Raw genomic sequence first — 21,965 nt, forward strand, 5'->3', positions numbered from 1 at the left:
AAACACCCCCCCCCCCGACCCCCCATCTCAGATCTGGAGATTCAGTCAGAGAACACCGAAGGCGGAGCTGAGATGCCCTCTGAGGTACAGCTCTCTGGCCCCAGCACCATGGTCAGCGCCCGTTGCCTGCTGGGACCCAGGGCCGTCAGCCGAGGCCGACCTGGCAGTGGGGGCAACTCTTGGGAGAGCTGCGCAGTGGAAGAAAACTGCCTCCCCACACCTCAGAGGGGCAGGTCAGGCCACCACCAGCCGCCAGTGATCTGGAATGGATCTGATCCAGGGGGGAAACCGGCAAAGGAGCGTGGGAAGTGTTACTTTTGTCTTCCAAGGAGCTCATTCATTTGGGGTATTGTGAAGAGTGATTTCAGAGGATGCAGGGGATGGGAATCCCTCTTCCTGCTCCACTCCCTCCCCCCATCTCAAGCAAATAAACACAACCACTGTACTCAGCTTAACAGAATGACTTTAATGCTTCTTCTAGTTTGCCATTTCCTTCCACAGGGCTTTGTTTCGAAAAATAACAAAATGAGGTAATAAGTTAATGTATGTACACGTTATAAACACTGTGTCAGTTTACGATGGCAGCAACGGAAGTTGTTACAAAGAAAGTGACTGCGGAGTGGCTGGAGTTCAGCCGCCCATTGAGCAGAGTCGTCGTCCTGAGAAGTCGTGCGCTGGAGGTGGAGTTCGTCTAGAAGCATTTGCGGTGGACGATGGAGGGGCCGGCCTCGTCGTACTCCTGCTTGGTGATCCACATCTGCTGGAAGGTGGACAGCGAGGCCAGGATGGAGCCGCCGATCCACACCGAGTACTTGCGCTCCGGCGGGGCGATGATCTGCAAAACAGCGCGTGAGCTAGGCAGACCTCACCCCGGAGCCCACCCCGCCGGCAGCCCGCGCAGGCCGCCGCCCACCTTGATCTTCATGGTGCTGGGGGCCAGCGCGGTGATCTCTTTCTGCATGCGGTCAGCGATCCCAGGGTACATCGTGGTGCCCCCCGACATGACGTTGTTGGCATATAGGTCCTTCCTGATGTCGATGTCGCACTTCATGATGCTGTTGTAGGTGGTCTCGTGAATGCCCGCCGATTCCATACCTGGGGGCCGCGAGACGGAAACGTGAGCTGGAGCTCGGGGCGCCCGGGGCCCGCGGGGCCGGGGGCCTGGAGGGCCCCGGCGCGGGCGCGGGCGCGGGCGCGCGGGGCTCACCAATGAAGGAGGGCTGAAAGAGCGTCTCCGGGCAGCGGAAGCGCTCGTTGCCGATGGTGATGACCTGCCCGTCTGGCAGCTCGTAGCTCTTTTCCAGGGAGGAGGAGGAGGCGGCCGTCGCCATCTCGTTCTCGAAGTCCAGGGCCACGTAGCACAGCTTCTCCTTGATGTCGCGCACGATCTCGCGCTCAGCTGCGGAGAGCAGAAGCAGGATAGGAGCCCTCACTCAGCGCCCGCCGCCGGCCCTCCCGCCTGGGGTCCCGGGGCGCCGCGCACCTGTGGTCACGAAAGAGTAGCCGCGCTCAGTGAGAATCTTCATCAGGTAGTCGGTGAGGTCACGGCCCGCCAGGTCCAGGCGCATGATGGCGTGCGGCAGCGCATAGCCCTCATAGATGGGCACGTTGTGGGTGACACCGTCCCCGGAGTCCAGCACGATGCCTGTTTGCGCGGGGTAGAGAGTGAGCGGCTGGGCGCGAGGCCGGGGCTGGGCGCTAGGGGCAGGGGCGGAGGCTCGAGAAGGGCCTGGGCGCTGCGGGCACTCACCGGTGGTCCGGCCGGAGGCATAGAGGGACAGCACGGCCTGGATGGCCACATACATGGCGGGCACGTTGAAGGTCTCAAACATGATCTGGGTCATCTTCTCGCGGTTGGCCTTGGGGTTGAGGGGGGCCTCGGTGAGCAGGGTGGGGTGCTCCTCGGGAGCCACACGGAGCTCGTTGTAGAAGGTATGGTGCCAGATCTTCTCCATGTCGTCCCAGTTGGTGATGATTCCGTGCTCAATAGGGTACTTCAGGGTCAGGATACCTCTCTTGCTCTGAGCCTCGTCACCCACGTAGGAATCTTTCTGACCCATACCGACCATGACGCCCTGCGGAGCGGAGACACCACGCACCCGTTAACGCCGCTCCGGGTGGCACCGGCTGGATTATGCGGGAACCCGAGTCCGGTTCCCTCTGCGGAGGGGCAGCCTGACCTGGTGTCGGGGGCGGCCCACGATGGACGGGAACACGGCCCTAGGGGCGTCATCGCCGGCGAAGCCGGCTTTCACCAGGCCGGAGCCATTGTCGCACACGAGGGCGGTAGTCTCGTCTTCGTCGCACATGGTGTCTAGTTTCTGCAAGGACAGGGAGACGGTGAAGAGGCGCTGTGCAGCAGCGCAGAAGCCTCAGCGGCGCGGGTAGCCCCGGCCGGCACCAACATCCCCGCTCCCTGGGAACCTAGGGACATCCCCTGTCGAGCCACTCAAATTCTGCCAGGGCGGCGACCAGGGGGTCTCTTCCCAAGCTTTGTCCTTAGTCAGGCTAAGGGCTGTTCCGCACCAGGAAAAGGGGCACAGCATCGTGAGACCACACTGACTAAGAAGTCCTTTGCCCTGCACAGCCAGGGGAACATGTCCCCCAAGACCTGCCTTCCCTGCCTGACATCTGCTCCAAGACCTGGACCCTAGTGCCCATCCTCTCTGAGCCTCCCTAACCACATCTGTCACCTAGGGGGATAAGGCCTGGGCACTGCCTGCTCGCTGGACCAGCGTGAGGGTGGAAGGAGAGGCCCAAGGGAAAGGGTTGGCACCTCATGCAGGGAAGAGTGGCCTGTTAGGAACCCTACCACATTTTAAACTCAATAAGGGCCTGCTGGAAACCCAGAGTGGGTGGCCCTGGCTGCTCATTAGCTCTAGCGCTAGTTTGGAAGGGAAACAACTGAAGTAAAACCGTTTATCTCCCTAGGAACATCCTACATGCCAGGTAAAACAACCAAGAGGCGCTAGAAAAAAAAAATGAGGAGACGTCCAATTTCCGGAGGCCGACTGTCTTGTCTCTTGTTTAAAGTTCGTGTGGCTCCGGGGACGAGGCACAGCGCGCAGGGCGCAGGCCTAAGACTGACCAGGAGAGCCGACTGGGTTCTGCCCCGGAGTCCTTCGGGTTCCCCTCGGTAGTGCCCTGTCCCTCTGCCCCCTCCCAACTTCCGCCCTACCTGGGCAGGTAGCTACAACTGCTACTCTCGGCTCGGCCCCGGTCGCCACGGGAGGGAAGCGAGGCTTCGCTCGGCGCTGTCCGCTGCGGTGGCCGATTGTCCCTCTGCTCAGGTTTTATATAGCCCGCGGGCTCTCCCTCCTCGCCACCCCGCAGGAATGTCGCTGCCCTTCTCGAGCCATATTTGGGTGTTGGGCACTAGAGCCCCCTCCCTCAGCCGGTTCGCGGCCTGGGCCCCCGCCCGGGTCCCCGGCGTTGACCAAAGAAGGAGTGGGTTGGCCGGGTCCCAGGTAACGCGGGCCGGGCCGTATATGGAGTGTCTCCCTAGCGGGTTTGCCCCTCCTGACCCGACCCAGTTGCCCGCTGGAGGGGATGAGGTGGGGCGAGGGTCACCGCGTGCGCGGGTGGGTTCATGTGTGTTCTTGCGCTCCGGGAACGTCACCTGTCCCAAAGGCCTCCCCACCCATGTTCACTCTGAGCGCCCTCGGTGCTCGGGAGGGTGCGGGACTGCTGACCTCCAATATTGCAACTCTACTTCGGGTTCTTTGCTCAGATCCCCAAATTCCCACTTGCGACTATCGGGAAGAGGGTGACACGTGGAGTGGTGGGGGGGAGGTTTGGGAGGATTGGAGAAGCAGTCACTCCTGAGCCTCAGGCAGGGAAGGAAGCGAACTCCCTCCCCCTTAAGCCCCTGGAACTCCATTTCTCTCTTCTCACCCCCGAGCTCCCTGAATCCAAAAAGCTGAGCCACGAGGACCCCTTCCCCCACCGCAAAGAGGGCCACAAGCAGCTGGAGGGTGCGCAGCTGTCGCCAGACAGACAACTGGTGGGGGGAGGCGAGGGCGGAGCGCTGGGGCTCCCGGGGACAGGCCTGAACGGTAGCTCTGGCACTGTCAGGCGCAGAGCCTGGGCACACGGAACTGTCTGCCTCAGGGACGCGCAGCGCGCTTAGGTCTCCTAAAGGGAGTGAAGGAGTTCGGGTTCCCCTCCTCTAGGACGCACTGGCCCCAGGGTTTGGTGGGCTGAGGCCCCTCCCCAACCTCTCTGGTGGTGCTATGTGTGTCCCTCTCCTGGGGCTGAAAGACAAGGGTCACAACTATGGAGGTGGAGATGGGTGAGGGGTCTTTCCTCCCAATAAAGAGGACAAGGACGCTGCACTCTAGGATGGGTAGCAGTTTTTCCTTCTGCAAAGGCTGAACAAACTCATCTTTATATTTAGAGGATGATGTCTGCCAAGGCCGGGCGGCCTCCCAGTCCACCTTGGAGTCATCACCTACCACAGCCTGCAGGTTCTATTTATATCACTGATATATGGGGCTATGCCTTTCAGATTTTCTAGAAGGATTTGGAGCTACTTATGGTAAAGTGGAGTTGGGGGGGGGGTCAGCAGAGGTTACCCAGTTGGTGCCTGTCTCTCTCTCTCTCTCTCTTCTTCCCTAAGTCAAGGACAGTTCTAACCTTGTGGAGGAGCAGTCTTTTGTGATGAAATCAGTGGCATGCTTTAAGGGGGTACATCCGTGACGTGGTGTGGGCCAGAACAGAATCACTCGTTTTTCTGATGTGTTTAAGTGCTCCCAAAATAGTTGCAATTTCACATTTGGTAGCAGAACTCAGCAACTGGGACAGGTGTGGATTCTCTAAACGGGGGATAGAAGCATATGTGACCCTCCTCTGCAGCCTGCATCACCGCAGTTCCTTCTAAAAATAAACAAGTATTAACAAAAATATTTTAGTAAATAAATTACTACCTTCCTAAAAACGATTAGTCAATTAAAAAATAAGGAGTTTGGTTAGTATAGAGCCTATTTGGTGAGTATAAAGGCTCCTATGATTTCATATTTGGTTCTTTCAAGTATTTTGGAGAATAAGTGAATACCTGACAGAACTGTATTTCATTTTCAATATCCTGTGTCCTCCTGTGTCCACGAGTAGTGGAGATACTAGAAAAAAACACCTGGCAAATGAGCTGCTTGTAATGTAAGGGGATTAGCTCACATCTGGGCCTTGCGGTCAGGTAACATGCTGCCGGGCATTTGTTACCTCAGTGTTTGCTGGCATTCCAAAGGAGAATGGGATTGTCACTATGTTTCAAAACTCTTGCTCAGTTCATCTCTTACCTTTCCTCGCAGCAAGCTTGTCTAAGCTCTCAGTCTGTTACACTCAAACCCACAGTAAAAGTTGACCATGAATAAAAACACTCGCAAGCGAACAGAGACCTGCTAGTACAGCAAACTGTGGGAGATGGGCCCTGAGGTGGCCAGTCCGGACATCTGTTCCCTGCCCACATGATTTGTGGCTGGTTTAAATAGTCCCTGACAGGTCACCACAGGCCACCCTCATTCTCATTCTGGTCTTGTTGCACTCTCATTGGCTTAGAGAATAGGCTGAATGAGTGGGAGGCAGAGCCATGTCTCCATACATGTACGTTTAGGGGGAGCGCAGTGGTGCCCTGCACAGCCTTTTGAGAATTGTCACTAAAGGCCAGCCATGTAGGGTATGCTAGACAGAGAGTTCCTGCTTCTAAGTTTTCGGGTGCAGCCTCAGCTCTTCCTACCCGGATGGGACACTTCTGCTGCCACCACGCCAGTGTGTCCCACACTTCCCTTCTCTCCAATTGTGCCCTCAACACTCCACACACCAATCTTGCTCAGTCCGTCTTCCCTACTGTTTCCTATCAATTTAAACAGGAATTGGGGAAACACTTTGTAATATGCTTTCATGTTTCCATTAACCTTTTAACCATCCTAAGGTAAATAAGATAGGTATTATTCATTCCAGTTTTTTATTTTAAAGAAAACTGAGGCTTAATGAGCTAAAACACACCCCAGGTTCCACAGCAGCCAGTGGAGGAGATGGGCTTGGGCTGCCTCTCTCCAAACTTCCCCAACACTGTATACAGTTCGAAACAGAACAGACCCTCAAGGAATCTTTTCCAACAATAAGCCACAGACATCCTGGCACGAAAAGTCATGGCTTCCCCAGAAACTCAGCATTGAGGGGCTGGCTGGTCACTCAGTTAAGAGACATTCCAGGGATGGGGTGAACAAAGACAGATGCATTCTCTTCACAAGCTACTTTAAAAGGTCGAGTTGGCTGGGCATGGTGGCTCATGCCTGTAATCCCAGCAGCACTTGGGAGGCTGAGGCAGGTGGATCATTTGAGGTCAGGAGTTCAAGACCAGCTTGGCCAACATGGCGAAACTCTGTCTCTACTAAAAATACAAAAATTAGCCAGGTGTGGTGGCATACACCTGTAATCCCAACTACTCAGGAGGCTGAGCTAGAAGAATCGCTTGAACCTCGGAGGTGGAGGTTGCAGTGAACCAAGATCCCACCACTGCACTCTAGCTTAGGGACAGAGATTCTGTCTCAAAAAAAAAAAAAAAAAAAAAAAAAAAAAGAAGAAGAAGAAAAGGTTGGGTCAACCGCTGACAGTTACAAAGAAAGGACTTGAATTTTCTACTTTTTCTTCCTCCTGAAGCTGGTGGTTTTTGCCCTCATGGCCACCTCTAAGAGCCTGATGATTCATTGGAGCAGTGCCCCCTCTCCAACCTCCTTTATACACAGAATTTCATGAACTGGTTAGCAGCTTCCATTCTGGAATCAAGCAGAGCTGCATTTACCTTCTCCACTGGCTATGTAATCTTGGACAAGTCATTTTCCAGAAAGCATTCTCAACTCACGATACTCCTGTTTTGAAGACTGTTTTGAGGATTAAAACTAGGTGAGAACTGGAGGCAGTGGCTCACGCCTGTAATCCCAGCACTTTGGGAGGCAGAGGCAGGCAGATCACTTGAGGTCAGGAGTTCGAGACCAGCCTGGCCAACATAGTGAAACCTGGTCTCTACTAAAAACACAAAAAAATTAGCCGGGCATGGTGGCATGCATCTGTAATCCCAGCTACTCGGGTGGCTGAGGCAGTAAATTGCTTGAACCCAGGAGGCAGAGGTTGCAGTGAGCTGAGACTGCACCACTGCACTCCAGCCTGGGGACAGAGCAAGACTCCGTCTCAAACAAAACAAAAACAAAAACAAAAAAACTAGGTGAGTACCTAGGACATGGTGCCATGTCCTGCTTCCAATGACCAAGGGCTTGGGGCAGCTGCATACAGTATGGTGGCAGGAAAGGTGAGTAAAGAACGTTAGAGGTCACTGGCCTGCTCAGTACACACATCAATGTCACTGCAACTGAGCAGGGAGAGTCAGTGTCATGGTCACCATATTTGGAGGGCACAGATTTTTGTACAAAGATTTATTCCAGCATTTAAAATGGCAAATAACAAAACAAACCACTCAACTCATGTATCTTAATTTTTAAGAAACAGAGAGTGAGATACATCAAGAGGGTAAGGGCTGTTACATTAATTATGGTTCTGCCATGATAAAGTATCACACAGTCATTAAATTGTATTCCGAAGAGTATTTTAGATGGGCATTCTCAAAGGGGAAAAACTTGATTCTTAGGGAGTGAAAAAAATTCAGATAGAACAGTAATTTGTGGCTTCCAAAGGCCACAGTACATTTAAAATATAGTTGGCCAAATGCCGCGGCTCCCGCCTGTAATCCCAGCACTTTGGGAGGCCAAGGCGGGTGGATCACCTGAGGTCAGGAGTTCAAGAGCAGCCTGAATGACATGGTGCAACTCCGTCTCTACTAAAAACACAAAAATTACCCAGGCATGGTGGCTGGTGCCTGTAATCCCAGCTACTCAGGAGGCTGAGGCAGAAGAATCACTTGAACCCAGGAGGCGGACATTCCAGTGGGCTGAGACTGCACCACTGCATTCCAGCCTGGGTGACAGAGCAAGACTCTATTTCTAAATAAATAAATAAAGATATATAGTAGGTCTGTGGTATTACACTTTCATTGGGGTGGGAGGTGATTAGGAAAAACTGTCTAAAAAGGCTCCTCAGGAGGGGTGATCATTAAAACAAAGGTCAAGAAACACTGGATTAAGGATACAGAGAAATGCTCACAGTATCTTCCATGAGTAAATTAAGTCACAAAGTGAAAAAGCATATATAGTCAAAAACATTCTAAGATATATTTCATAATGGTGACTAAAGTTATTTCTGGCTGGTAGGATTATAGAGGTCTATTTTCTTTTTCTACAGTGTTTTTCTTAAAATGTAGAATTACATAATGTTATTTGACACAGGGTCTTAATCTGCCACCACACTGGAGTGCAGTGGTGTGATCGTGGCTCACTGTAGTCACAAACTCCAAAGCTCAAGCAATCCTCCCAGCTTAGCCTCCCAAGTAGCTGGGACTACAGGCACACATCACCACGCCTAATTTTTTTTTTTTTTTTTTTTTTTTTTTTTTTTTTTTTAGGACAGACAGGGTCTTGCTATGTTGCCCAGGCTTGTTGGGAACTCCTGAGCTTAAGCAATCCTCCCAGCTTGGCCTCCCCAAGTGCTAGGATTACAGGTGTGAGCCACCATGCCTGATCCAGTTTTTTTTTTTTTTTTTTAAATGTATGTTGGCTTTTAATGAATGGATTTGTTCACATGGGTGTATGCATTTTCTTTTCAGGCATTCTCAGGATAAAATGTCAGAACAGGCAGGTGGGGTACACTGTTTCTGTAGTGAGCCTCAAAATGCCCAGGTGCGTAGGATGTAGGTGGGTGATGTGTTAGAAAAACTACAATTCAGACCCTAAAGTAAAAAAATAGAAACACAGTTCAATCATTGAAAATGAAAACTCTCAAAGAGAGATGTCACTAGCCTTTCCCTCACTCAGGAGTTGAGCAAGGTTTTACTGTGTATTTCCAGCTCTGCCACAATCCTTGACACCAATATGTTCAAGAATCCTCTAAGAAAAGCCACTACCCATGCCTGCGCCCACTCCCCTCTGCTCACCATCAAAAACAACACTTTACTCTTGTATTTTATCCAGGTACCAAACTGGACTCTCAGAGCAGCACTTAAACACAGGTGTGATCACAAACCTCTTCCAAGTCAATAAAGTAGCTCTTTCAAAGAAAATATGTCACATGGCACCTTCGTAATTATCTGCTACTTGATTTATATAAAAAAATAATTCTTTGATGAAGACTATGTTGTGAAACCAATTTTTAAAATTCTAGAGAAAAAAATTTTTCAAAATCCTACGTCTTAATTTCATTTTTACTGTTAAAATAATCTCAACCATTTGGGTGCTATAGCTACTAACTACAAGATACAAAGAGAATAAAAATTAAAAGACTGAGCTTTAAAGTCACTTGAAATAAGATGACTCTACTTTACAACGTAAGAGCAGTCGTTTTACATCCAGACAATCCGTGGGGTCTGGGGCATGATCAGTCTGGCTTCCCTGCGGTACCTTCCCATGCACAGGAATCATTAGGTGTGCAGCAGCACACAAAGGTGGTGGTAGCCTGTGTGACCCAGAGCACATTATCACCAGATAGGGTCCTACAGGTGAGACATGAACACTGACAGCTGACGTCCATGTAAAAACAAAGCCTCATCTTACAAGTACTCAGTGGTTTCTTACTGGCCATCTGACAAGCTGCTGTTCCTAACTTCTCTTAGTATCTTCCAACATGTTCCTAACCCAGACCCTCATGCTATCCTAACACGCAAGCTACAAAGAAAAAAAGACCAGGCTGTTAATTCCTTCCCTTTGATTTACAAACAGCTCCGTTAACCTGCTCTTCCAAACATACTCAAGGGCTGGCCTTACAGCCTGCTGGGGGAGAGGGCTTGATGCTGGACTCTGTGAATCTAGGAACAGGACTCTTCACCACATTTAACTTCTGACCTTTTCAGCTGTTGGAGCAAGCTGGTTAGTGGGCATTCGACTGGGCCAAAGAGCGGACATGCCAGCAAACTCCCTGTCTAAGCTCTGGCCTTTATTTAAAAATCAGATAAACACTGTGTGAGCAATGACACTGGTCAGGACAAAGCTCTGAGAGAACAGTACCTTTTCGTCTCATCAGTTGCCACATTAGGAAAACCTACAATGGTTCCTAGTATCACTCATGCTTTTGACTAGCTAGGCAGACTGTGTAAAGTTGGAATTCATGAAAGTCATTCTGAAAATACATGAGGCTGACTGAATCCTCATACTGAAAGATCAGAACTAAACTTCTCATCAACAGGAATTTATAGATAGGTTAGAAAACCACATAAATGTTTCATTCACTAAAATACTCTCATTGATACTCATTATTTATGTAGAAAAGTTTAAAAAGCTCCCAATGAGTTCATTAGTTATCCAACTCACATGAGTTAGACTCACTCTGCTTTGGTTTTTCGTCTTCAAAAGTCAGCAAAAGTTGACATTTATCTTACAGGACATTTCCCATTAGCCCTAACTGAAACAGATACCACTCTAGATTCTTTATGGTGCACAGTATCTGGAGTCACAGCAATTTTAGACACAAGCTAGCGCAATCAAGTAATTTTCAGAGTCACAGAAGCTGAGGCCTAGAAGTGATTTGTGCATGTGAGTAGCTAGAACCAGGACCAAAACTCCAGAACCTGGGACCACGTCAGAGTGAAAAGGAAGAGCACCGAGTACAGGAACAACAACTGATACATTTCAGGTGGAAAAAACAAATCGCATAACTGAAAACCAAAATTCCAGTTACATAACTGTTTTATATTAGCTTCCTATGTATAAAGCACAAAAACTCAGCTATACGTGTTATAAAATTGTACAAACTTGACCTGTTTAAGGCCAAAAATTTTTATAAGTACACACTTATACAAACTTCATAATGGCCATTTTTAGAAGTTATATTTGTCCCTGAACATAATATTCATAATTCGCTTTCAAAACAAACTCAAAGTAAGGATTGGACTTTAAGCTTCCAAGCTGTTCCGCTTGTAGCAGGTCTTTCACTTCCGGTAAGTACTCACTGAGCTGAATGCCTATAAACACAAACATAGAAAGTCATTTTTCAATTATTATAAAGCTCTCAAATGAATTAAGATGATTGATGACAAAAACACCTGTGCTTCTATTTAAAATATAATGGCACTTTGCTGTTGGGAAATATTCTCTTCCAAATTCCTTCCATCTGTCAAACATACTTTCAAGTCTAACAATGTGATGTTCTTCACAGACGCTGCCTGACTGTTTTTCCTTCCAGTGGTCAAAACAGCCATTCTATTTAAAGTGTTTAAGAAGATCTGAAATGTTTTCATGTACTCCCAAGCTTGAAAACAAGTATTTCAAACACTTATATGACCCCCTATTTAAGGAATAATTTAGTAGAAGCCCTGTTATGAATGTTAGCGATAGTATCTCAAAATGTATTACAGTATAGATCTAAAATTAGATAGGCAAAAGAATCATTTTTTCACAAGTGATTCATCCATAGAGCTGAAAAGCCAGTGAACATGAACCAAATGGATTGAGAGCTATGTAGGTACAAACAAGTATATACAATTTTCTTATTTGACAAACAGAGAAAACTAGATGAAAAATTTCAAATTAATAAGCCAACAATATTTTATAATTTGTTACATAAGACTTTCAAAATCAAATACTGATTTAAAAAAAAAAATCCTCAAAGGGACTTGCATCATTTCTTGGTTATTTTTTTTTTCTCTTTGGTGTGTGTTTATCTCATTATCTCATCTAACACTTTTGGTTCTTTTTTTGGAGACGGAGTCTCACTCTGCTGGCCAGGCTGGAGTGCAATGGTGTAATCTCAGCTCACAGCAACCTCTGCCTCCGAGGTTCAAGTGATTCTCTCCTGCCTCAGCCTCCCCAGCAACAGGGATTACAGGCACATCCCACCGTGCCCCACTAACTTTTTGTATTTTTAGTAGAAACAGTGTTTCACCATGTTGGCCAGGCTGGTCTCGAACTCCTGACCTCAGGTGATCCGCTGCCTCCACCTCCCAAAGTGCTGGGATTACAGGCGTAAACCACCCTGCCCGCCGCTCCCCTCCGGCCCCCGACTTTTTTAAAAAATAGAGACAGGATCTCCTGGCTGGTATTGAACTACTGGGCTCAAGTGATCTTCCCACTTTGCTCTCCCAAAGTGTGAGCGACTACACCTGCCTATATTTTTGTTTAAATAAAAGTTTCAGCCAGGTGCGGTGGCTCATGCCTGTAATCCCAGCACTCTGGGAGGCCGAGGTGGGCAGATCACAAGGTCAGGAGTTTGAGACCAGCCTGATCAACATGGTGAAACCCCCCCTCTACTAAAAATACAAAAATTAGCTGGGCATGGTGGTGCATGCCTGTAATCCCAGCTACTTGAGAGGGGCTGAGATAACAGAATCAATAGAACCCGGGAGGCAGAAGTTGCAGCGAGCCAAGATTGCACCACTGCACTCCAGGCTAGGCAACAGAGCAAGACTCTGTCTCCAAAAAAAAAAGTTCTACTATTCTTGTCCTATATAAAATTATGACTTTTAATTCCTGTTTTTCACCTGTTTATAATCCACTAAGAATAACAAAAATTGCAATGCTTCCCTTAAATATTAGCACTCAATACTTAATTAGATTCAATTTAGTTCTGTGGCATTTTTATAGCTATAAAAAGAGGCTAAAAATCTGAAAACTAATGCTTGGAGATCAGTGTGGATAATATTCCAAATGAAAGCTTCTTGTTTTTTTTTTTTTAAGAGAAAGTCTTGCTCTGACCCCTCAGGCTGGAGTGCAGTAGCATCTCAGCTGGCTGCAACCTCTGCCTCCCAGGTTCAAGCGATTCTGGTGCCTCAGACTCCTGAGTAGCTGGGGTTACAGGCATGAACCACCACACCTGGCTAATTTTTGTATTTATAGTAGAGATGGGGCTTTGCTATGTTGGCCAGGCTAGTCCCGAACTGCTGGCCTCAGTGACCCACTCACCTCAGCTCCCCAAAGTACTTCTTGTTTCTTTTTGTTTCTAAATTTTAGAATGGATTTGTAAAAATACTTTAAAATTTGTTCTTAAGCATGATATAATCAATTTTTAGTAGGAAATACATAAAAAGTTTGTATCTCATTTCAAATTTTCAGCCTTCACAGAAGAGTTAAACTGCTGGGCATGGTCACTCATGCCTGTAATCCCAGCACTTTGGGAGGCGAAGGCAGGTGGATCACTGGTCAGAAGGTAGGTCAGAAGTTCCAGACTACCCTGGCCAACATGGTGAAACCCTGTCTCTACTGAAAATACAAAAAGTAGCCAGGGACACACCTGAAGTCCCAGCTACTCAGGAAGCTGAGGCAGGAGAACTGCTTGAACCTGGGAGGCAGAGGCTGTAGTGAGTTGAGATCGCACCACTGCACTCCAGCCTGGGGGACAGAGCAAGACTCTATCTCAAAAAAAGAGAAAAATAATAATTAATTGAAAAATTAAAGGAAATAATTACTTCTATCATTATAGACTGTCAGTGTCACAACCAACATTTGTGCCCCAGGTTTCCCTCCTTGCCCATTCTGAATCAGCATGGTAACTTAGCCCCCGTGGTCACCTAGAGACCCAGGAGGAGGATGACCACCTTGATACAGGCTCCCTGACGTGCAGAGGATGGGAAAAGGCCCTTCCTTTATTGTAAACACATCTACCCTTGAGTATAAAACCTTTTCTTTCTTTTTTTTTTTTTGAGACAGAGTTTCGCTCTTGTTACCCAGGCTGGAGTGCAATGGCGCGATCTCGGCTCACCGCAACCTCCGCCTCCTGGGTTCAGGCAATTCTCCTGCCTCAGCCTCCTGAGTAGCTGGGATTACAGGCACGCGCCACCATGCCCCGCTAATTTTTTTTTTTTTTTTTTAGACGGAGTTTCGCTCTTGTTACCCAGGCTGGAGTGCAATGGCACAATCTCGGCTCACCGCAACCTCTGCCTCCTGGGTTCAGGCAATTCTCCTGCCTCAGCCTCCTGAGTAGCTGGGATTATAGGCGCGCGCCACCATGCCCAGCTAATTTTTTGTATTTTTAGTAAAGACGGGGTTTCACCATGTTGACCAGGTTGGTCTCGATCTCTCGACCTTGTGATCCACCCGCCTCGGCCTCCCAAAGTGCTGGGATTACAGGCTTGAGCCACCGCGCCCGGCCCCCGCTAATTTTTTTGTATTTTTAGTAGAGACGGGGTTTCACCATGTTGACCAGGACGGTCTCGATCTCTTGACCTCGTGATCCACCCACCTCGGCCTCCCAAAGTGCTGGGATTACAGGCTTGAGCCACCGCGCCCGGCCGAGTATAAAACTTTTTAATCCTAAATGTCCCCGTCATTTGATCCCATTCTTCTACAATTTCTAAAACTGGGGAGTGACATTGTAATTTCCAATAGTAACAAATCACTTACCATCTTTTAAAAGTTTCTGTAAGATCTTCACAAATATGCTGTCTTTAGATACTTCAATTGGATCATCTTTGCCATCAGAACTGGACCAGCTAGAAAACAAAATTATGAGAGAAAAATGAAATCATTGATACAGCTGAAATAAATGATTTCTGTTTGCTATCATGGTTTTATTTTGATGGCTGTGGGGGATGGAGAATCTGAGTTTTGTGATACTGTTTCAAATAATTTAAATAAAGGTACTTTAGGTGTTGAATACATTACATTGACAATTTCTACATTAGATATAAAATGTTACACTCCAGGTAACAAGCAAGAGAAGCCAAGGAAAACAAATTTTAAAAAAGAGTTTACACTCAAGGTAGCTACTGACTCAGTATAACCCTTATGTATTTGATTTCAAAAACCAACTAGTGAGGTATCTTTCTGAAGAAAATTCTATTAGTAGCACATCCAGTATGGACTCCAAAGTATGACTGACCGCAGCTGCGAACTCCTCAGCTCAAATGTTCCTCCCACTTCAGCCTCCCAAGTAGCTAGTCATGCATCACTTTGTGCCCGGCCATGTTTTTATTTTTGTGTAGAGACAAAGTCTCGCTACATTCCCAGGCTGGTCTTGAACTCCTGGGCTAAAGCAATCCTCCTGTATTGGCCTCCCAAAGTCCTGGGATTACAGGCATGAGCCACTGGACCCGGCCAGAAGCTTTCTTTATGTAGTTTCGACTATCTACTACTAAAACAAAAATACCAGACCACTGCTTTGTAATTAGTGGATATATCCCACATGATAACTAACATTTTTAAATAAGAAACTAAGACAAGGAATTCTAATCAAAATGAGAGCATCCTTTTGTATGACTGGGATGGGACCAAAGAATCAAGTGGCTGGGCGCGGTGGCTCACGCTTGTAATCCCAGCATTTTGGGAGGCTGAGGCGGGCGGATCATGAGGTCAAGAGATCAAGACCATCCTGGCCAACATGGTGAAACCCCGTCTCTACCAAAAGTACAAAAAATTAGCCGGGCGTGGTGGTGTGTGCCTGTTGTCCCAGCTACTTGGGAGGCTGAGGCAGGAGAATTGCTTGAAACTGGAAAAAGGAAGTTGCAGTGAGCCCGGATCGTGCCACTGCACTTCAGCCGGATGATAGAGTGAGACTCTGTTTCAATCAAAAAAAAAAAAAAAAAAGAATCAAGTAGGCAGAAAGCTGGAAGCTTCAGAGACTGACCTCTAAGACCAAACTTAACAGCAATTTTAACTATTTGGGAGTGTTCAGAGAAGGGAAGAAATGCTTTAGTAAAAACAACTCTTCCATAATTTTTTACCACAGGAAAAAGGAAAATTGTGAGTAGGAGAAGGCTTCTAGCATTCAAGTCCTGCTTTGCTTAAAATTCTTTTCCTGGAAAGAATTCATTCCTACAACTGATTATTCTTAGTCTTTGCCATTGCATCTTAACATAAACACCATTTCCATAGGCGGAAGACCTCATCTGCAGAAAGGATATGATTATGAGAAAGTAGTACTTAATGCCTTAGAAAAGGGCACTGACCTTCAAATTGCAGTAATTTAAAAAACAAAACAAAACAAAATCATAGCTTCAAGTTTCATTTGGCATGACTGGCCTTACTTCTGTGAAAATAAGGGTATTTCTATGCAAACTGACAGTCTAAATTTTAAAATCAAAAGTAGTGATTTATTATAGTAATGGTCCTAAGTCTTTAACGTATTCTTTATTATTAAAATAAAGAAATAAGCTCAGGGCTAAATAAACATTACTAATGGAACCATTAAAATTTTCATAATATATGTGTTACAATATGGTTAGGTTATAAAACCATTTGACATATAATATCATAATCTTCCTGTGATATTGTGAAATATATATTTAAGTCTTCTTCCTCACCCCACTTCCTGCTTTGCAATTCCTAAAATCCTTAGGATCTCCAGAGATGTCTTCTTTTTTTTTTTTTTTTTTTTTTTTTTAAATACTAATGAGTTGGCTGATAGCTGGCAACCCCCAGCTTGCTTCGGAATAGGGGCTGGTCACCAGAAAAACAAAGCATAATTACAGTTGGGACTTTCAGCCCTATTCCTCAATACCCAGGGAGGGGAGAGAGGCTGAAGGTTAAGTTGGTCACCAACTTTGACCAATCATGTCTACATAATGAAGCTTCCATAAAAATGCAGAAAGACAGGGTTCGAAGAGCTTCCTAACAGCTGAACATGTGGAGGTTCCTGGAAGGTGGAGGGACCACAGAGGGTTTGGAAACTCCAAGCCCCTTCCCCCATACCTAACCCTATAATTTCTTCATCTGTATTCTGTGATAGTTTCAAATGCATTAGAATCAGCATTCCCAGGAGGTTAGGCATTCTTAGTCACAGGATGAGACAGGAGGTCAGCAGGACTGGTATCACAAGACACAGGTCACAAAGACCCCACTGATAAGACAGGATATGGTAAAGAAGCCAGCCTAACCCACCAAAACCAAGATAGTGGTCTCTGGTCGTCGTCACTGCTCATTATACACTAATTATAATGCATGAGCACGCTAAAAGATACTCCCACCAGCACCGTGACAGTTTACAAATGCCATGGCAACATTGGGAGTTACCTATATGGTCTAAAAAGGGAAGAAACCCTTAGTTCTGGGAGCTTCATACCTTTCCAGAAAAACTCATGAATAATGTACCCCTTGTTTAGCACATAATCAACAAATAACCATAAGCATATTCAGTCAAGAAGCCCATGCCACTGCTGTGTGTACCAAGTAGCCATTCTTTTGTTTATTTTCTTCTCTAATAAATTTGCTGTCACTTTCATCTGTGGACTTGCCCCAAATTCTTCCTTGCACAAGATCCAAGAACTCTCTTGGGGTCTGGATTGGGACCCTTTCTGGTAACAATAACCTTCATAATAAATTGGTAGGCTTGTCACCCTGAGTTCTATGAGTTGCTCTAGCAAATTAATCAAATCCAAGGAGAGGGTTGTGGGAACCCCAATTTATAGTTGGTTGGTGAGAAACACAGGCAAAACTACCTGGCTTAGATTGGCATCGAAGTTAGGGGCAGTCTGAGCCCTCAACCTGTGGTTGTAGATAGTGTCAGGACTGAACTGCATTAAAGAACATTCAGCTGGTGTCCACCAACAGAACTCATGGGTTGCCTCATGTGGGAGGTGGGAAATCCCAACACATTTGGTCACAGAAGTCTTCTGTATTGACTGTGAGAGGACAGGAAAGGTAGTTTCTATGCTTACAAAGAAGCGACGTCATGAGCACTTACTTATCTCTCTGAAGAGCTTTGCAAAGGATCTCCAGTTTTAGATCACTTATATTTACATCTTCTTCCTTCACAACAAAAAATTCTGATTAAATCCTGGCTTTAAAATAAATACATGTTTAAGTTTTCATTATGTTAATATTACATTCATAGAAGCCAATTAACATTTATGAATTACTTTCATATTACCCTGTGAAAGTGATTTCATCAGCAACCTTGAGAGGGGTAAGGTTTTTTTGGTTGTTTTTTTTTTTTTTGAAACAGAGTCTCGCTCTGTTGCCCAGGGTAGGAGTGCAGTGGCGTGATCTTGGCTCGCTGCAACCTCCAGCTCCCTGGTTCAAGCAATTCCTCTGCCTCAGCCTCCCGCGTAGCTGGGATTACAGGTGCACACCACCATGCATGGCTAATTTTTTTGTATTTTTAGTAGAGACAGGGTTTCATCATATTGACCAGAGTGGTCTCGAACTCCTGACCTCAGGCAATCTGCTGCCTTGGCCTCCCAAAGTGCTGGGATTACAGGCGTGAGACACTGCACCCAGCCTGAGATGGGTAAGATTTTTAAATAAGGCAATGTAAAAGTCAACATTGTATTTTTAAAATCTACCAAGTTACTTTCAATTGCATGGACAGGTAATAGAACTACTTATCCTACAGAATATTCACTATAACCTACTGAAAGATAGCTATTCTTAAGGTGAATACTATGAGTGAGTGTGTGTGTGTGTGTGTGTGTGTGTGTATATATATATATATATATTTTTTTTTTTTTTTTTGAGACAGAGTTTCACTCTTGTTACCCAGGCTGGAGTGCAATGGCACGATCTCAGCTCACCGCAACCTCCGCCTCCTGGATTCAGGCAATTCTCCTGCCTCAGCCTCCTGAGTAGCTGGGATTACAGGCACATGCCACCATGCCCAGCTAATTTTTTTTGTATTTTTAGTAGAGACGGGGTTTTACCATGTTGACCAGGATGGTCTCGATCTCTTGACCTTGTGATCCACCCGCCTCGACCTCCCAAAGTGCTGGGATTACAGGCTTGAGCCACTGTGCCCGGCCTTTTTTTTTTTTTTTTTTTTTTAAAAAAAAACAGAGTCTCACTCTGTCACCCAGGCTGGAGTACAGTGGTGGGATCACCACTCACTACAGTCTCTGCCTCCTGGGTTCAAGCAATTCACAGCCTCCCGAGTAACTGGGATTACAGAGGTGGGGTTTCACCATGTTTGCCAGGCTGGTCTCAAACTCCTGATCTCAGGTGATTAGCCTGCCTTGGCCTCCCAAAGTGCTGGGATTACAGGTGTGAACCACTGCACCCAGTCAGAATAAATTGATAAAGTTGCATATTAGATTCAGAAACTAATGATTTAATAAATTAAAGAGAAAAAAAAATGTCAGGACTTTGAAAAGCAGTATTTTATATTTGTGCACCAAAAAAAGACATCCAGGAATGTGTGAGAATTATCATGAAAGGGAGTCTCTTGACAGCTTTTCTAAAGAGTTATATACATTCTAAGGATTAAAGGTAGTTGAACCACAGATACAGTCCGTTTTGCTTAATTCGTTTTCATGACTGACTAAAAGAGGTATTTCCCTCTTTTTATATATGTATTCAGTTGCCTGAGATCATCTCAAGCGATTTTACTTACCTCATCAATATATTCCAGCAAGTCCAAAGCTTTCTTGAAATCATATTCATTAGCTCTTCTATTTTCTTCACAGATATATAGCTGTGACAAGTTAAAATAAGGTAGAAAATTATTGTATACCATCATATAACTAACACTAGAGACATTTATGGAGAAAAGAAGTCATTACATTTTGTAAGTAAGTTGTAGGGTTTTTCTTTTTTCTTTTTTGAGACAAGAGTCTCACTCTGGCACCCAGCCTAGATTGCAGTGGCGCAATCTTGGCTTACTGAAACTTCTGCCCCTGAGCAGCTGAGATTATAGGCACCCACCATCACACCTGGATAATTTTTGTATTTTTAGCAGAGAAGAGGTTTCATCCTATTGGCGAGGCTGGTCTCAGACTCCTGACTTCAAGTGATCCGCCCACCTTGGTCTCCCAAAGAGCTGGGATTTTAGGTGTGAGCCACCACACCTGACCAGTTGTAGGTATTTTTACAGTAAAAAGTCTCATATTTGGAAACTGTATTGCATCTACCTTAAAATAAACTTTTAAAAAAATGCATATTTTAGGCTTGGCATAGTGGCTCATGCCTATAATCCCAGCACTTTGGGAGGTCGAGGCGGGCAGATTCAGGCAACATGGAGAAACCTTGTCTCGACAAAAAGTATAAAAATTAGCTGAGTATGGTGGTGCACACCTGTGGTCCTGCTACTCCAGAGGCTGAGGTGGGAGGGTCACCTGAGCTCAGGAGGTCAAGGCTGCAGTGAGCTGCGGCAGAGCCACTGCACTCCAGCCTGACAGCCCGAGCAACACTGAGACCTTGTCTCCAAAAAAAAAAACAAATTTTATTGCAAATTGAGATTTGCAATAAAAATAAAGCATACAGTTGACCTATATTTACTTAAAAAATAAAAAACACATCAACATGTTATCAACACTTATAGCTGACTGCATACTCATTTCTGCATTCTTCAAATTTCCTGCAATTTTTATGGTCAGAAAAATACTTGCCTTATTAAAAACATCAATTTGAATTTTTCCTGTCTTTTTCTAAAAACTATAATTTCATTTTTAAAAAATTGCATATATAATCACTTAATAGCAACAATACTCAGACCATTTCAGAAAAAAAGCTAGCTGCTTGTTTTCACTGTCTTATAGCACTTATAATACTTTATTTCATTGTTCTTAAACATCCTTTTTACTCCCTCATTTCTGAAATTGGACTGTGGTAATAAAATTAATGATTTATCAGCGTAAAATTGGCACTACCTTTTTCTTAGTGATACATAATAGTGAGTTACAATAGATAGTATCTTACATTTCTAAACTAAATATCTATTCTATCAGGAGATGCTGTTGTAAATTCAGTTTTACCCAGAAATCTGTTACTGATTATGGCTAAAATGGTAAGGTTTTTACATTGTTTGCTTTCTTTTTCATACAGTTAGGGCAAATTTAAGGTGATCCTACAACATCACTCTGGCAAAGAGAAGCTTTCTGAGTAGCAGAGTTCAGGCTGCAAACGTACATAATAGCAGAATTATCTTTTTTAGGCTGCAGCCCATATTCCGGCTCTGCCCTCAGGGATGTGTTGGGTTGCAGAGGAAAGGGCATCACTGCCAGACCATGTAAACTGAGTTTCTTAATCCATTTTGCTTATAGGAGAGCTTGAAAAGTAATTTTGTGGGGGAAATAAAGTTATCTCATTGTATTTATTTGTCCCATACTAGAAAAGCAAAATATTAAGTAATTTCTCCTGGTCACCTGGATAAAGCACCTTTAAGTAGAGGTGTATGGGGAGGCAGATGCTGATTAATTATTCTCTAATTAGCTTTCTGTTCCCAAGCAGCTTCCAACATCTTCTTTCTAGGGGAGTTTTCTGGAATGCAGGAAGTGGAAAGATAACTTCTCTTAGGAACTATACTACATAGCTCAAAAAAACACCAACAATATTCTGAGTTTAGGAAACAGTGCTAAGGATTTGAAAAGCACATACACCAATGAGTTGCGGCGCCGTCAATACTGGCATTGCACTGAGATTTAGCTGTTTCTCCGCTAGCAGCTGTTCAGGTAGGGTCTCCTGATGCAGCAGAAAGCGCTCTTGCTCAGCCATTTCTAGTATTCAAGATGAGAGAGAAAGAAAGAGAAAATGATGGAATTTTTACTTTTGCTCTCATTTTTGCTGTCATAAAATAAATCTGAATTTTAAAGGAAAGAAATAGTTCCAAAGGTAATCCCATCATTTTTCAATGATCTTAGAATGCTTTTAATTCTTATTCTTGATTGCTGATATTTACAACATATCCATGGTTTGATCAAAGTCCTATGAATTATAACAGCAAGCAGAAATAGGAGGGGAGAGAACAGGTAAGCAAATGTTCTACTGCTTGAAGAAGTTGGAGAGCAGACAGCTATTTCATGAGGTATAAGCTTTCTAAATGTGGGGATCTCTCAATCATATTTTGTAATTCAGTAAAATTTTTCCCACGGGAGTTTATAGTAAATAGTTAGCCCTTGACTTACAAGGGGCACTGGGCCACTAAGCTCCCATGCTGTCAGAAATCCCAGCATCACTTTTTAAAGAGATAGGGCCTTGCTATGCTGCCCCAGCTGGTCTCAAACTCTTGGGCTT

At 45.5% G+C, this 21,965-nt stretch overlaps 2 protein-coding genes across 2 annotated transcripts in view; both read right to left on the bottom strand.

Moving 5' to 3' along the window:
• Nucleotides 1-446: 446 nt before the first annotated feature.
• Nucleotides 447-3,279, bottom strand: ACTA1 (actin alpha 1, skeletal muscle). The gene is made up of 7 exons (XM_039464188.2): nucleotides 3,179-3,279; nucleotides 2,181-2,321; nucleotides 1,751-2,075; nucleotides 1,484-1,645; nucleotides 1,208-1,399; nucleotides 914-1,095; nucleotides 447-835 (listed from the first exon to the last, which is right to left on the bottom strand). Exons 2-7 carry the CDS (start codon nucleotides 2,307-2,309, stop codon nucleotides 692-694), a joined length of 1,134 nt encoding a protein of 377 aa, XP_039320122.1. The 5' UTR covers nucleotides 2,310-2,321; nucleotides 3,179-3,279; the 3' UTR covers nucleotides 447-691.
• The window catches only part of NUP133 (nucleoporin 133), an 86,757-nt gene continuing 67,970 nt past the window's right edge, over nucleotides 3,179-21,965 (bottom strand). The window contains exons 22-26 of the mRNA XM_039464189.2: nucleotides 21,330-21,448; nucleotides 19,348-19,428; nucleotides 17,707-17,771; nucleotides 14,430-14,518; nucleotides 3,179-11,056 (exon numbers count right to left, since the gene is read on the bottom strand). Coding sequence (XP_039320123.1) covers nucleotides 10,920-11,056; nucleotides 14,430-14,518; nucleotides 17,707-17,771; nucleotides 19,348-19,428; nucleotides 21,330-21,448 — 491 coding nt within the window. The 3' untranslated portion in view covers nucleotides 3,179-10,919. The remainder of the gene's footprint in view (nucleotides 11,057-14,429; nucleotides 14,519-17,706; nucleotides 17,772-19,347; nucleotides 19,429-21,329; nucleotides 21,449-21,965) is intronic.

This window comes from Saimiri boliviensis, chromosome 14 (genome assembly GCF_048565385.1).
Source record: "Saimiri boliviensis isolate mSaiBol1 chromosome 14, mSaiBol1.pri, whole genome shotgun sequence".
Classification (NCBI taxonomy): domain Eukaryota; kingdom Metazoa; phylum Chordata; class Mammalia; order Primates; family Cebidae; genus Saimiri; species Saimiri boliviensis.